This window comes from Erinaceus europaeus, chromosome 17, assembly GCF_950295315.1.
Source record: "Erinaceus europaeus chromosome 17, mEriEur2.1, whole genome shotgun sequence".
NCBI classification, from domain to species: domain Eukaryota; kingdom Metazoa; phylum Chordata; class Mammalia; order Eulipotyphla; family Erinaceidae; genus Erinaceus; species Erinaceus europaeus.
In genome coordinates, this window is record NC_080178.1 from 61,531,743 (window position 1) to 61,548,954 (window position 17,212).

Sequence of the window (17,212 nt, forward strand, 5' to 3'; positions counted from 1 at the left end):
TGCAAGGTAATCCCTTAAAATACAGAAAAGCTACCAGCGAGAGAAGGGCCACTGGTCTCTGCAATTTGCTCATCTGTCCAGGATCTCATACGGCAACCTGAGGACTACTGTCTACTCCTTTTTCAAAACTGTGAATAGTCTACATTTTACACACTAGATACGTTTTCATTCTTTTTAAAGGCTGTTTTGCTATTGAGACAAGGTGAGAGAGAGATACCAATCAAAGTCAGGCATAGGAATATGTGGGTGAAACCTGAATTTCACACACAAGCAACTCTTCCTCGACAACACAGCCACCTCTCTGTAGGCACTAGCTCTTCGGCCAAATGGCATGCATACCAGAATCGCAAAACTACAAGTGAATTTTACAAAGGATTCCTTCTTGAGGTGTATTCTTCTATGTGTCCACATGGTGGCAACATAACACAGCCGCCCATGTGTAAGCCAGCTCTGCCCTCAAATGGATCGCCTATACTAGGTGCATGCTTCCTTCATTTTTCTAATAGGTATCCATCCACCTGTGAGGCTGTTCTAGTTCTTCAGAAATGGCATGCAAACATACTCATATCTTAGACTAAAGTGGATTTTATGAAGGATTCTCTCCTCAGGCGCATTCTGCTGCATGTCCACTAAGCAGTGGCATAAAGCACTATCCACATAGTTGCTAGTCAGCGCAGCCCACAGACAGACCATCCACAATATTTGCATATTCACTCATTTTTCTAGGAAACACTTAGACAAAGGAGTTTAACTTTCCCTAAAGCTTAACTCCACTGTAAATCTAGAGTGGCAGACAAAATAGCACAACCACTAGAGTGCAGGAATTATCCAGAGCTGCTGCAACAGTGCTCTGGGGTCTCAGTCTCTCTCTCTCTCTCTCTCTCTCTCTCTCTCTCTCTCTGCCTTCTTTAACTTTCTTCCCCCTTCCCTCTCCACCATGAGTAAATAACCATGGAAAAGGGAAAGAGAACATAACCCAGGATGCTTCCAGGAGGTACTGAGGATAGAGGTGGGTAGCCATGTTTATAGTTAAGGACACTCCAGAGGGCAAGCACTTACACCATGCTTTCAAGTTTGGAGCAGATCAGTTGTTCCTAGGGCTGCTAGGTACCACTTCAGAGACCCTCATCTTATTGTATGTGCCCCGGAGTCACCCATTTACTGACCTGTCACCCTCTCATAACAAAGATATGGAATTGCAAATAAACTTACAAAATAAGCAAAGCAAGAAAGAAAAATAAATATTTACTCTGGAGTAGCTACAGTGGATAGAGCTTCAGACTCTCCAAAACAGGTCCTCAAGTTGGCTTCTAGGATTGAATGTGCCAGAGAGAAATTCTAGATCTCTCCTTCCCTAATACAGCAAGACACTTAAAAAGGAAAGTGGGGTGAGGTAATGCTGTTTGAGAACATAGAAACTGAGCCCCAAAGTGAAGACCAAGAATAAAGGGGGGATACAAACTATTACTGTGTGACACTGCTTTATAACTGGAGCTAGTTTCAGATGTGTTCTTAGCAAAAAGGGAAAGGTTATCCCTTAAAGTACAGAAAAGCTGCCTGAGAGATGAGGACCACTGGTCTCTGCCATTTTGCACAAGTCTGTCCAGAGTTTCTGAAGCCAGAGCCCATGACTAAGCAAGGAATGCCATGTACTCCTTCCTCCCTCACAGTTCTAGACAGTCTACATTTTTCACACTACGTGTATTTTCATTCTTTTTAAAGGCTATAACGCTACTGAGTCAAGACAAGAGACTTGGGGAGTCCTCCCCGCCACAGACAGACATAAGACTATGTAGATGAAACCTGAATTCTCACACAGGCAACTCTTACTCTGGACAACACAGCCTCCATCTTCTGACACTAGTTCTTCGGCGAAATGACAATGCATAGTTACTAATACCTAAAGACAAGTGAATTTTAGGAAGATTCTCTCCTGACGTGCATTCTGCTGCATGTCCACATGGTGGCGACATAACACTGCCATCCACGCAATTTAAAAGTCATCCCCAACCACACATAGAACACCTATGCAATTTGCATATTCTCTCATTTTTCTAATAAGTACCCACCTCCAAGGCTTCTCTATTTCTTCACAAGTGGCATCCATATCTACTAATATCTAAGATGAAGTGTGGATTTTATGAAAAAGTCTCTCGTGGGGTGCATTCTGCTGAGTGTCCACAAGATGGAGACATAACACAGTCAGCTATGCTATTTCCCAGCCAGACCCTCGCACAAGTGAACTGCCTACACTATTTGCATATTCCTTCACCTTTCTAGGAAGTATCCAGCCAGTGGAGTCTAACCTTTCCTAAAGCCGAAGTCTAAAGGGTGCCAAACAAAAGAGCTCGGGCGGTAGCAGCGGATTAAGCGCACATGGCACAAAGCGCAAGGACCAGCGTAAGGAGCCCGGTTCAAGCCCCCCCCCCCCACCTGTAGGGGGTTCGCTTCACAAGGTAAAGCAGGTCTGCTGGTGACTATCTTTCCCACTCTCTGTCTTCACCTCCTCTCTCCATTTCGCTCTGTCTTATCCAACAACAACGACATCAGTAACAATAAATAATCACAACAACGATTAAAAAAGAAGGGCAACAAAAGGGGGGGAATGGCCTCCAGGAGCAGTAGATTCGTGGTTCAGTCACCTGCTGGTGTCTATCTTTCTCTCCCCCTCTCTGTCTTCACCTCCTCTCTCCATTTCTCTCTATCTTATCCAACAACAATGACATCAGTAACAACAATAATAACCACAACAACAATAAAACAACAAGGGCAACAAAGGGGGGGGGGGAATGGCCTCCAGGAACAGTGGATTCATGGTTCAGGCACCGAGCCCCAGCAATAACCTTGGAGGCAAAAAATAAATAAATAAATAACTCAACCACTAGAGTGCAAGATTTGCATGTCAGAGGCTCCTGGCACTACTCCCACCCACAGCTGCTACAACTGTACTCTGGGTTCTCTCTCACTCTGCCTTGTTGAAAACTATCTGTCTCTGTGTTTCCTCTGAATGAGTACTAAACATGTGTTTTATTGGTGTGTTTTTGGAAAGCAAGTTCAAAGTGACCCCTCAAAATACAGAAAAGCTGCCCCGGTCTCCTCCAAGAGGAGGCTCTACTTCTTCAGAAGTGACTTGCACATTTACTGATACCCAAGACTATGGGTGGATTTTTTATGAAGGGGTCTCTCCTGAGGTGCGTTCTGCTGTGCGTCTACATGGCAGCATTTAGAGTATGTAAATGAATGGAAAGCAGCAACGATAGCTTTAAAAACTCTGGCTTAATACTGATGACAGGATCTCATACCAGCTCTAATAATTCAGAAACAATGTTCTACCTTGGATCTGAACCAAGGTCTAATACCTAGCAAAATTCCTGAGGATTTATCCAGATGTTCTTCCTTCTTTGTTAAAGATTTATATATTGACTTTATGAATAAGAGAGAGAATGAGAAAGAAACTAGAGCACCGCTCAGCTCTGCCCAACAATGTGCTTCAGACTAGATGTGGGGCCTCAAGCACGGAAGTCCTGGGCTTTACCAATCACAGCTTTCCTCAAACCTCAAATTTTGCTTTTGTATATTGTACAAGAGGGGTGGGGGGTGCTTGCATCCTATTTTGATGATTTTTACAACTCTCACTTGATGATAGAGAGGCCAGCAGAAATTAGACCATCTCCCTGTTTCTGCCAAGGAATGGAAGGAAAGAATTAGGTGACAAAAGTGCCAGGAAGGCAGTTCAGTGCTGGAGCACTGAACTTGCATGAGTCAGGTCCTAGAGCTCCAAATGTAATCGCTGGCACCACCATATGCCAGAGCAGATAGGTGGTCTGGTGACTCTCACACACCCACATGTCTCTCTCTGCCATGAAAACTTTTTTTTTAATTAAATGATGAAAATAATCTGGCCATTATTTTTTATAGAAGTATTTTTTAATTTTATGCATTTGATAGAAAAAGAGAGAAATTGAGAGGGGAGAGGGAGAGAGAGGGAAAGAGGCAGAGAGACACTTGCAACCCTGCTTCACTGCTCAAGAAGCTTCCTCCCTGTAGGTGCGGACCGGGGTCTTTAAAGACCCAGGGGTCCTTGCACATTGTAACGTGCATTCAATCAGGTGTGCCGCTGCCTGGCTCCTGGCCATTACTTTTTCACAAACGATAAGGCATAATCAACAAAGTTGTTTTTTTTTTTAATTATCTTTACTTATTTATTGGATAGAGACAAGTCAGAAATTGAGAGGGGAGGGGGAAAGAGAAAGTAAGAGAGAAAGAGACACCGGCAGCCCTGCTTCACCACTCATGAAGCTTTCCCCCTGCAGGTGGGGACCAGGGGCTCAAACCTAGGTCCTTACACACTATTAACAAGCACACTCAACCCAGTGAACCACCACCTGACCCTGCAGCAAACTGTTTACCTAGAAAAAAAAGACATGTACATCAACTCATCCTGATATCTTAGCCATTCATTTATGCCCCAAGTACTTTCTACATGCTAATTGGATGCCTGCTACCACTACAAGTCACACAACTATTTTTTAATTATTTTTAAATTTATTTATTTATTTATTCCCTTTTGTTGCCCTTGTTTTATTGTTGTAGTTATTATTGTTGTTATTGATATCGTTTTTGTTGGATAGGACAGAGAGAAATGGAGAGAGATGGGGAAGACAGAGAGGGGGAGAGAAAGATAGGCACCTGCAGACCTGCTTCACCGCTTGTGAAGCGACTCCCCTGCAGGTGGGGAGATGGGGGCTCGAACCAGGATCCTTATGCCAGTCCTTGTGCTTTGCGCCACCTGCGCATAACCCACTGCACTACCGCCCGACTCCCTGTAACACAACTATTTATAACTGACTTCTCTTCCTGACAGGTTGGAGTAGAGTAATTAACAGACGAATCCTTAAGAGCTATGGAAGGATAGTGACTTGCGGACATTGATTGTATGTATAAGATTACTAAAGCCACGTGGCAGTTATACCCTGTCAGGTTCAAGAGATCATTAAATAAATCTACCTGAGCCTCACTTCCTTCATCCGAACACGTAAAGGCACTGAATGAGACTGAAAGGCGGTATTGTAAAAGGTCACAGTGCTGACATAATGAAAAGCGTCAGGAATGCAAACCCTCTCTTCTCAGTGTTTAGACACTAGTGAATAGGGGTTACGTTTATTAGTGAATGTGCCAAGCTTGTAACATGCATTATCACAACCCTGAAAACATTATGTGAGATAGAAATTGTTATCTCCAGGGCCGGGTGGTGGTGCACCAGGTTGAGCACACGTTACAATGCGCAAGGACCCAGGTTTGAGCCCCCGGTCCCTACCTGCAAGGGGAAAGCTTCAAGTGATGAAGCAGTGCTGTAGTTGTCTCTCTGTTTGTATCCCTCTCCCTCCCCCCCCCCCTTTTTTTTGCCAACAAGGTTATCACTGAGACTCAGTGCCTACACTAAGAATCCACTGCTCCTGAAAGCCTCTTTTTCAATTTTTGGATAGGACAGAGAGAAATTGAGATAGATGGGGAAGATAGAGAGGGTGAAAGATGGACACCCGCAGACCTGCTTCACTACTTGTGAAGTGACTCCCCCTGCAGGTGGGGAGCCAGAAGCTCAAACCAGGATTCTTAGTATGTATGCTTAACCCGGGGGTCCACCACCCGGCCCCCTCTCTCACTCTCTATCTCCCCCTTCCCTCTCAATTTCTGACTGTCTCTATCCAAAAAATAAAGATTTTTTTTTTAAAAAAAGCTTCCTTAAAAAAAAGAAATTGGGGGTCAGGCGGTAGTGCAGTGGGTTAAGCGCAGGTGGCGCAAAGTGCAAGGACTGGTGTAAAGATCCCAATTCAAGCCCCCGGCTCCCCACCTGCAGGGGAGTCGCTTCACAGGCGGTGAAGCAGGACTTCAGGTGTCTAGCTTTCTCTCCTCCTCTCTGTCTTCCCCTCCTCTCTCCATTTCTCTCTGTCCTATCTAGCAATGACGGCATCATCAACAACAATAACTACAACAATAAAACAACAAGGGCAACAAAAGTGAAAATAAATATTTAAAAAAATTGTTAGTTATCTCCACTCATAGATGAGGAACAAACTCAAAGGTGACTAGGTCTTCCAAGATCTCTCTTACAGGCAAGCAGCAGCAGTGCCTGGAACATGCGTGCACAGCACGGACCCCCATCTATGTGTGTCTACATGTATCCGCTGGGTTATACTCCTCCACAGCCCCTCTTTCAAGCAGGGGGTTGTCCTGGGGCTCGCCACTGTGTTCCTTGCACTCAGGCACTGTCACAACGGCACTTCAGATAACTCACGATTCCCAAAAGCAAATGCTGCAGCAAATCTCCTCACTGATTTATGGAAGTTTTGTTTGTTTTTGAGAATGACAGAGAGAAACTGAGAAGAGAAGGAGAATGATCAGCAGCACTTCAGTGCTCACGAACTCCCCCCCCCCCCCCCCGGCAGGTGGGAACAGGGAGCTTGAACCCTGGGCTGCGCACATCATAATGCGTGTGCTCTACCTGGTGCACCACCACTCAGCCCAGGGTTGTAGAAGTGTTAAGTAGGATAAAGAGCCACGGACTGTAGGTACTTGGTATATGTACATCCTCATCCTAAGTGTTAAGTAGGATAAAGAGCCACGGACTGTAGGTACTTGGTATATATGCATCCTCATCCTAAGTGTTAAGTAGGATAAAGAGCCATGGACTGTAGGTACTTGGTATATGTGCATCCTCATCCTAAGTGTTAAGTAGGATAAAGAGCCACGGACTGTAGGTACTTGGTATATGTACATCCTCATCCTAAGTGTTAAGTAGGATAAAGAGCCACGGACTGTAGGTACTTGGTATATGTACATCCTCATCCTAAGTGTTAAGTAGGATAAAGAGCCACGGACTGTAGGTACTTGGTATATGTACATCCTCATCCTAAGTGTTAAGTAGGATAAAGAGCCACGGACTGTAGGTACTTGGTATATGTACATCCTCATCCTAAGTGTTAAGTAGGATAAAGAGCCATGGACTGTAGGTACTTGGTATATGTACATCCTCATCCTAAGTGTTAAGTAGGATAAAGAGCCATGGACTGTACGTACTTGGTATATGTGCATCCTCATCCTTAGCGTGGTATTCACCACTATTAGTCAGCACTGACAGTATTTTCACAGAATGCTTCCTAAGGTTACCAAACAGTTAAAGACATTTAAAATATCTTATAAGAAGTGTATTACCCTGAATCAAAACTCACTATTCTTTGTAACTCCCTCCCCACCCAAAGATCTACAACAGAATAAGAGAAAACAGCTAGTTCGTATTTTCTTCCTGAGAAATGAATATAATCTAGATTTAGGAAAGATGACTTGGAGTGGTTACAAAATGAGTGTTCAATTAATAAACATTCACCATTAGCCATACTAAATGATCCTTAGAATGACACTTAAAAATGGTTCTATTCTGTGTCAACAACTCTAAATGTAAACCATTAAGCACTCAAGAAAGTGGGGGAAATGTAAAACAAGAAAGGAAGGAAGGGAGAGAGGGAGGAAGGAAGAATGGAAGGAAGCAAGGAAGGAGAGAGAGGAAGGAAGGAAGGAAGGAAGGAAGGAAGGAAGGAAGGAAAGAAAGAAGGAAAGGAAAGGTTCTATTTACAAAGTATGTTTACCCATACGTCAAGGCACGTCACAGTAAACAACACTCAAGGCACCAGGAAGATCTTCTTACCTTATGTTCAAGTGGAGCACCATAGTAGCCATCATTCAGTCCAAAAATTATTTCATTTTGGTTGCGCGCATGAATCTGCCAGAGAAGGAAAACACTCTTAGTATTTCTCACCCCAACCAAGTTTTTAATGCAATCAAAGAAAGATAGTTTTAACAACATCTACTCCCATGCAGAAAAACAAGCCATCTGGATACACCTAAGAAGCCTACAGAAAACAAGTGAGTTATCTTGAGACCAAGTAATCACTGAAAGTCTACTGCTTTAGTCAAAGGCCTCACGATCCTCACGTAAGATCACATCACTGTGGTCCGGGAGGTGGCGCAGTGGTAAAGCTTTGGACTCTCAGTCATGAGGTCTCGAGTTCGATTCCTGGCAGCACATGTGCCAGAGTAGTGTTTGGTTCTTTCTCCTCCTATCTTTCCCATATAAATAAAATCTTAAAAAAAAAAAAAAAAAAAAAAAGATCACATCACTGCACATTCACTCTGCAAACTCCTCTTGTGGAAGTGCAAGGAATTCAGGCATAAACCATAGATTCTATAATCTCAAAGAAAATGGTTTGTCCACAAATAATGAAATAATATGGTTCAGATGCTAATCCCCACCCAAGATGAATCTACCACCTATCCTAATCCCAGTAAGTTTTTCATAGAAATTGACAAACGAAATCTAAAGTAGTAACATATGTGTAATGGTGAGGGCAGAGAATAGCCAGGACAACTTTTTAATAAATCAGAGGATTCATATTATCTAACTCAAGGCTGTATATGACCTCAGTAGTCAAAACAATGCAATACTGGCATAAAGAGAGACACAGAGATCAATAAAACAGAAAAAAGAATCCAGAAATAGACCCACACATATGATTTTCAACAGTTGGTTTTCAACAAAGCTGACATGGCATTTCAATGGGCAAATAGTACCCTTGACAGCAGAGAATATGACGGGGAGCTCATCTATCTGCAAACCAGTCGACAAGGTGTTTAACACATAAGCGGGTCATGGACTAAGTGTGAAACTATAAAACCTCTAGAAAAACTTCATGGGGGAATATCTTGGTGGCCTTGAACCTAGGCAAAGATGTGCACAAAAGGCATAAAACATCCTTAAAGAACTGATAAAATAGTCTTCATCAATATTTTAAAACGTTCCTTGACATATAAAAAAGTGAAAAGCTGGGGGCCAAGCAGTAGTGCAGCAAGTTAAGAGCAAGGACAGAGTGAGCAAAAAGGTCTTACTGTTTGCCTTAAAAAAATAGAATCATGGAAGTCGGGTGGTAGCGCGGCCGGCTAAGCACATGTGGCACAAAGTGCAAGGACCAGCATAAGGATTCCAGTTCGAGCCCCCGGCTCCCCACCTGCAGAGGGGTTGCTTCACAGGCGGTAAAACATAAAACAGATCTGCGGGTGTCTCTCTTTCTCTCCTCCTCTCGATTTCTCTCTGTCCTATCCAACAGCAATAACAGCAATAACAACATGGGTAACAAAATGAGAAAAAATAGCCTCCAGGAGCAGTGGATTCCTAGTGCAGGCACCAAGCCCCAGCAATAACCCTGGAGGCAAACAAACAAACAAACAAAAAAAGTGAAAAGGTATGTTAAAGACTGACTAACAAGAGCTGGAAAATATATACCTTATAAATGACTGGTTCTAGTCACAGTAAGAAATTTTAAAATTCAGCAGTGAGTTCAAACAAAGCAAAAAAAGGAGAAAACCTTTATAAATACCCCCGCACACATGCAGGGACATGTGTACAGTGAGAAAAATAGCAATGGCAATTTTTTTTTTTTTTAGTGTAACAAACGTCAAGCCATTAAGGAAAGTCTAAGACACAAGGAGTGGTCCAGGAGGTGGCAGTGGATAAAGCACTGGACTCTTAAGCATGGGTCCCAAGTTCAATCCCCAGCAACACATGTAATGGAAAAGACTGACAAAGGCCAGAGAGATAGCTCATCAGAAAGGGCACATGCCTTGCCATGTACACAGCCAAGGTTTGAGTCTCAAAATGCCATAGAAGGTGCCATAGCACCAGAGAAAACTTGTGTGGTGTCTATCGCCCGCCTGCTCAAATATAATATGAATACAGACATATGAATGAAACAGCGAACCAAATGGTGAAATCACATATGGTGGGAAACCCCCCCCCAAAAAACAAAAAAAAAAAGACCAACAATAACAAGTACATAACAAGTACTTTCATAGATAGAGCTGATGAGGATACAAAAGTGCGATGAGGAAAGACTTGGAAGTTTACCATAAAAAACTTTATATCATCAGACCCAGAAACTCCACTGTAGGGTTATTTTGAAAAGTGACACTGTATGTCAAAACAAAAGCCTATATTTAAATATTCATTGGAACATCAATCACTGTGATGAAAGTTGCTCTGTACATGTCATACTCACTGAATTATTCACTTTAAGGGAAAGAATTTTATAGTCTATCAATTGTATCCTAACAAAGTTTAAAAAAAAAAAAAAAAAGACTAGTTAAAAAAAGAAAATTTTTTTTAATTCCAAAGTCAGCCCTCCCTGACTCTAGCCAGTATCTCTTCCATGAAGTCCCATAGCTCTCTGAGCACATGTTCATCAATCATCAGTTTACCAAGTCGAAGATCAAGCTAGCCGTCTCTAGAGCTTTAAAAGACCTGGCAGAAAGATGGTTAATCAGTGAATCTAAGTGACTATGGTTATTATGTTCGTGATATGTCTTAGTCTTGCTTTTCTTTAAAAATGGGCAATGCTATTTGATTTGATTTGATTTTCTAATCGCACGTGTTTTTTTTTTTTTAATGGGCTATAGATGGAGGGTTTTTTTTCTTTCTTTTTAATTTTTATTTATAAAAAGGAAACACTGACAGAAACCATAGGATAAGAGGGGTACAACTCCACACAGTTATCACCACAAGAACATCATACCCCATCCTCTCCCCTGATAGCTTTCCTATTCTTTAACCCTCTGGGAATATGGACCCAGGGTCATTATGGGGTGCAGAAGGTAGAAGGTCTGGCTTCTGTAATTGCTTCTCCACTGAACATGGGCATTGCCAGATCGATCCATACTCCCAACCAGTCTCTCTCTTTCCCTAGTGGGGTGGGGTTCTGGGGAAGTGGGGCTCCAGGATACATTGGTGAGGTCATCTGCCCAGGGAAGTCTAGTTGGCATCATGTTAGCATCTGGAACCTGGTGGCTGAAAGAAGAGTTAACATACAGAGCCAAACAAATTGTTGACTAATCATGAACCTAAAGGCTGGAATAGTTCAGATGAAGAATTGGGGGTCTCCATTTTGTATATAGTTAGTAGTCCTATTTTAGTTATATTCCAAAGAGCCCATGACTATACTAGTTCTGGGTTTTTGTTTTTTTTGGTTTTGTTTTTTTTCCTGAGCCTGACATCTGATATGCAGGTGGATCCAAGTTATTGTCCGGGGAGATGACGTCATGGCTGGAAGAAGGACCATTATTTCTTATACCTATTTCATAGGTGAGTTCTGACTATCCACAATAATATATCTTTTTATTGAAATAGCATTAGTTTATATATACACAGAGGTTTCTGGTGTACAGAATTTGTACATGGCATGTGATAATCTCTACCAAAAATCTAGTGTCCGATGACCATTACAGACAGAATTGAGGTTTCTGGTGTACAGAATTTATACATGGCATGTGATAATCTCCACCAAAAATCTAGTGTCCGATGACCATTACAGAATTGACACCCCACCCCGTTTGTTCAATTCGACTTTAAAAAAAGCAAGCTTTATCTTGCTTTTGTTCTTTGTTGTGCCAGAGTAGCCAAATCGGTAGGAAAACTGAATGTTGAGTCTGAAATTAGTGCAGGTCAGACATAAACACTGTTGGGTATTTCAAGAAGACCACCACCTACAAAGAGAGAGAGAGAGAAAGAGAGAGAGAGCTGAACAGTACAATAAAACTCATCTCCTCCAGCCAGAATATATCCCTACAAGGATGGAGTCCTGGAACCCTAATGTTAAGAAGCACCGTCACCTGCAAAATGTAGATACTTTCAAAAGAAAACTAAGCAAATGTTTAATGTCACAGAGAGCTAGCTGTTACATATGAGAAGTTAGACAGAAGTGGTGATTCTCATTGGCTGACTGGCCCACTTAGAGAAAGAAGAGAAAGTTCCGAAGGCAAATTTTATTTATTTTATTTATTTACTTTTAATTGCCAGATTAATGGTCTCGAAACTTTACATCAGGCTCAACCTGATGCTGTTGACTGGCTACGGAAGAAGGGCAAACGCTAGAAGAAGAAGAAATGGTTGGTTATGCTGTGTCCCAGCCCTGAGCCTGGGTCTGCTCCACCGGGCAGGGTGATGTTGGGAAATGTCTTAAACTCACAGGCTCAGTTTTCCCATATGGAAAGCAGGAGCGGCAACATCATCCTTCGTGGAGTGGGGGAAACCATACGTGAGTGAGGCACTCGCTCCACAAAAAAAATCATAATAGTGATATCTTTCATGAGGCTGTTATAAGCATTAGTTGAACCAATGACTATAGTGAGAGATGGCAAAGGCTTAGTTACACATGCAAGTCTGGTTTTTTTTCTAGTCCTGGGATACCGTTAGGATTCCAGAGTCATCTCCTGGCTCAGTTATATCACTTGTGGAAAATGAGGAGCAGTTCGCAAGCTGCTTCACCACTCTTTGCTCCCTACAGGTGGGTTAGGGGCTTGAACCCAGGTCCATGCACACAGTAACATGTGCTTGCTGGCTCCCTGCCCCATGCTCATCTTATTCCTTGTATAACCCATCTCAACTGGCCATAGAAACGGGGCTTGATCATATGTTCCTTATTTTCAACTTAATTTTCAGCTTCTTGGGAGAGATTATCTAGTTAGAAGAATAAAAAATCTTCCCCTCACTCCACCCCACCCCCAATATCCTTAAGTTTAAAGTTCAGAGTACTTACTTACACATTTACTCTATTATGGATTGTTCTTAAAAGTTGGCATCTACTTAAATATCAGTAAGGAGATCAGAGAGGTAAATTTTTAGAAGGTAACTACTTGAAACTATAATCTAAAAATTACCTGCTGACCCAAGTATTTCAGTCCATCCAAACAGACTTTCCACTCAATCAGCAGCTGATAGGTGTCATCCTTTCCACCCCAGATCTTCACCACAAAACAAGACACTGATGTGTCAAGATGGTCTGGCATTATTCCAAAATCTAGACTCCGCCATGTTGGGTTCTGTTGATAGAAAGGAAAACACACTTTTAAAAAACTTTAACTTATTTACAGATCATTCTTTTTTAAAGGTTCTATGTATCATAAACTATATTTATTTATTTGATAGGACAAAGAGAAATTGAGAGAAAAAGGGGAATAGGAACTGGAGAAAGAGAGAGAGAGAGAGAGAGATACCTACAGCACTGCTTCACCACTCCTGAAGCATTCCCCTGCTGCTAAAGACTGAGGACCTGAACCCGTGTCCTTGTGCATGACAACATGTCCACTTAGCTAAGAGCAACACCACCCGGCCCCTTTTTACAAGTATTCCAATTCAGCTGTAAATCACTTTGAGGGGAAAAAAAAAAGAGCCGGAAGATGGGTTCAGCAAGTAAAATTCATTTTACCATGGTGAGCCCTGAGTTTGATCCCAGGCCACACAGGTAAGCACACGACAGGGACAGCAGCGCCAAGGGAATCCCATGAATGACGAAGCAGTGCTTTTGTATCTTCCCCTTTTTCTCCTCTCTCTCTTACTCTCTGTAAACTAAAATCTGGGCTGGGAAAGTGGTTCAGCACATGCACAAGGGCTGGGCGCATTCCTGGCATCACAGAAAAAGAAAAGAAGACCTCATAAATTTGCAAATTTAACTAACCAAGAAGATCTCCCTTTAACACAACAGGGCTGAAAGAAGTGGTGGTTTTGAAAGTTTTTGCTTTTTTAATCATAGTAACTAGAATGAGTATCTAGTCTACTCTCATTAATATGACTTTATAGGACATGAATATATCTTCATAAGACAATTCAACTATCCACCTAGCAAACACATTCACTAAGAAGCAACACTAAGGCCAGCAACACACCTGATTGAGTACACAAGGACCCAAGTTCAAGTCTCTGGTCCCCACCTGCAGGGGGAAGCGTCCAGAGTAGTGAAATAGTGTTAAAGGTGCCTCTCTCACTCTTTCCCTCTCAATTTCCCCCCTTGCTCTTAATTTCTGTCTCTATATAAACTAAGTAACTTTTTTTAATTCTTGGAAATAAAATGCACAAAGTAATGCCCTCAAAGTATTTATTATTGTTGTTGTTATTATTATTATTATTATTATTTAGAGGCAGAGAGAAATTGAGAGAGGAGGGAGAGATAGAGGGAAATGGACAGAGAAACACCTGCAGCTCTGCTTCACCATTCGTGAAGCTTCCCCCCTGCAGGTGAGGGCTGGGGGCTTAAATCTGGGTCCTTGTGCATGTAATGTGTGCACTTAACCAGGTGAACCATTGCCTGCCCCCCCCCCCAGTATTTCTAACTGGCTGCTGCTTGCAAAGCTACACGTACACATTTACATTCTTCTCCCGCCCCCTCCCACTTGTTTGCATATTGAAGAAAGAGAGGGGAAGAGAGAGAACCATAGCATCACTGTGGTATATGTGGTAGTGGAGATCAAACGCAGAACCTCATGCCTGAGAGTCCAATGCTTTATCTACTGTGCCACCTCCTGGGCCACAAATATTTACATTGCTTTATGAAAAATTCAGTAACACCCGAGGAGCTAGTGCATAAGACTTGCACAGGAGAGGCTAGGCTTTTAGGCAGTATCTCCCCCGGTCAAAGGGGAAAGAGAAGAGTACAGTAATTTTCCTTTGCTCATTTTGTTTTGTTTTGGGAGTGAAACTGAACCATGTGCTTTCCTGGGTCTCATTGTTAAAGCTTCAGGGGAAGGATATGACTTCCAGCTCCCTTTCCCAGTGGGATCTGATACTGTCTGAAGGAATATCAGTTACAGGTGAGCAGGACTGAACTGAATCACAAACCTCCTGCTGGTGTCTTAAAACTGCTTGTTGGGAGTAGGGCGGTAGTGCAATGGGTTAAGCGCACATGGCACAAAGCGCAAGGACCACGTAAGGATCCCGGTTCCAGTCCCCCGCTCCCCACCTGCAGGGGCGTAACTTCACAGGCAGTGAAGCAGGTCTGCAGGTGTCTTATCTTTCTCTCCCTCTCTCTGTCTTCCCCTCCTCTCTCCATTTCTCTCTGTCCTATCCGACAACAATAAAAACTACAACATTAAAACAACAAGGGACCAGAGTAAGGATCCCGGTTCGAACCCCGGCTCCCCACCTGCAGGGGAGTCGCTTCACAGGCGGTGAAGCAGGTCTGCAGGTGTCTGTCTTTCTCTTCCCCTCTCTGTCTTCCCCTCCTCTCTCCATTTCTCTCTGTCCTATCCAACAACAATGACATCAATAACTACAACAATAATAAAAAAAAAACAAGGGCAACAAAAGGGAATAAATTAATTTATTTTTTTAAAAAAAAACTGCTTGTTGGGGCCGAGAACCTATACACAATTCCATGCCCCACACACCCATAATGTACACATTCATGCATTCAACTTTTATACTGAATCATTTAAAAAACTAAATCCAAGTGGTCCAGGAGATGGCACAGTGGATAAAGCATCAGACTCTCAAACATGAGGTCCTGAGTTCAATCCCCGGCAGCACACGTACCAGAGTGATGTCTGCTTCTTTCTCTCTCTCCTCCTATCTTTCTCATTAATAAATAAATAAAATCTTTTTTAAAAAAACTAAATTCAAACTACCTAGCAATATCAACCTAACGTCATACAATAACTGATCGAATTTCACAAGTATCACCAATTAGTTTTGTTGTCTTTTTTTTTTTTCTTTTTACCCAAAGCATTGCTCAGATCTATCTTATGGTGGTGCTGGGAACTGAACAAAGGACCTCAAAGTATCAAGCATGAAAGTCTTTTGCATTACTTATTATGATGTCTCCTTTAAATCTTACAAATATTATGTGATGCAAAAGAGGACATGCCATACAAAAGTCCTGGAAGAAGCAGAACTAACCTGTGGAGCTGCGAATCAGGGTACTGGTTATCCCCGGGAGGAGGTGGTGACTAGAGACACTAATTGTGTTCTATTTCCTGACCCTGGTCTGGTGAACCCCTTTGAAAAGTTATCAGGTTTATCTGTGCCCCATATTGCAAAGTGTGCTTACTATTTCAGTGCAAAACTGGTGAACCAATGGGGGAAACATAGCATCTTAAGGAAGGAGCCTACAGAGAAACCCTGAAAAAAGGCATTGCTTCATGATTTGACGTTAGGCCCTGTTACCCAAATCCCCACTAGAGGGTCTGCGCATCTTCCCTGTTTCACCTGCCAGGGTAGCCTTTACTGCTCGTGTGCAAGATCACTTCTCAAAAAAAAAAAAAAAAAAAGTCCACGAGGATAGCAAAGTGTCAACTCCAAATCCTTACTATCAGATGATAAAAGAATGGGGAAGGGGACACTTGTACATGGACACACACACACATACAAAATACCATCCCTCTCCTAAGTGGTAAATAAATGTAACACAAGGAAAGGGCCATTTTTATGGGGAAAAGGACAGATATGGGGAGCTGTTGTTGTATGAAGTCGTAGTAAATGCCTCATTCTGAAAGAAATAAAGCACCAGTAATGGGGAGGATGATCTCTTGAAGTTATTCCATGTACCTGAATAGATGGCCTGGCTTTCTTTTTTTAAGCCAATCCAGCATTAATGAGCTACTAAACGATGCCAGATACTGAGCAATAATGCAGGAGATGGAACATTCAGACACAGGCAGACAAGGTCTGCCACATATTCACATATTGTGTTACCCAATAATGTTACTGTGAAGTCCTGAATAATTACTGATATTTAAGATGATGCCAGTACACTTTCTCTATGGAATAAATTATCCAGTTACTAACATCACATGGGGATGTTAGTAACTGGATAATTTACCAACATCATATTTGACAGAAGTACAGAAATAGGATATCGGAATATTTACAACTCTGAAAAGTTTAGGGGGTGGTTGCAGGAGATGATATAATGGTTATGCAAAATGGTTTTCATGCCTGAGGCTCCAAGATCCCAGGGTCTATCCCCAGCAACATCATAAGCCAGGTAAAAAGAAAAAAGAGGGCTTATAGCCTACTAACCACTAATGTGAATCTAAAATCATAATTTTATTACCAGAACAATTTCTCTATTGAGTTGCTCGATATTGCCCAATGGATGCTTCCTGTTTACTTAAAAAAAAGAAAATGGCTCACTTGCTGCTTTGCCATGTGTGCAACCCAGGTTCAGGCTCAGCCCCCACTGCACTGAAGGAAGCTTAGGTATTATGGTCTCTTTTTTCTCTCACTGTCTCTGTTTTTAAAAAGATATGGCTGGGAGTCGGGCGGTAGCACAGCAGGTTAAGCGCACATGGCACAAGGACCAGCATAAGGATCCCGGTTCGAGCCCCGGCTCCCTACCTG

At 42.4% G+C, this 17,212-nt stretch overlaps 1 protein-coding gene across 1 annotated transcript in view; it reads right to left on the reverse strand.

Annotated features, from left to right (window-relative positions):
* The window catches only part of UVRAG (UV radiation resistance associated), a 304,494-nt gene that overhangs the window by 229,679 nt on the left and 57,603 nt on the right, over positions 1 to 17,212 (reverse strand). Inside the window, exons 4-5 of the mRNA XM_007520229.3 lie at positions 12,760 to 12,921; positions 7,703 to 7,777 (exon numbers count right to left, since the gene is read on the reverse strand). Coding sequence (XP_007520291.1) covers positions 7,703 to 7,777; positions 12,760 to 12,921 — 237 coding nt within the window. The remainder of the gene's footprint in view (positions 1 to 7,702; positions 7,778 to 12,759; positions 12,922 to 17,212) is intronic.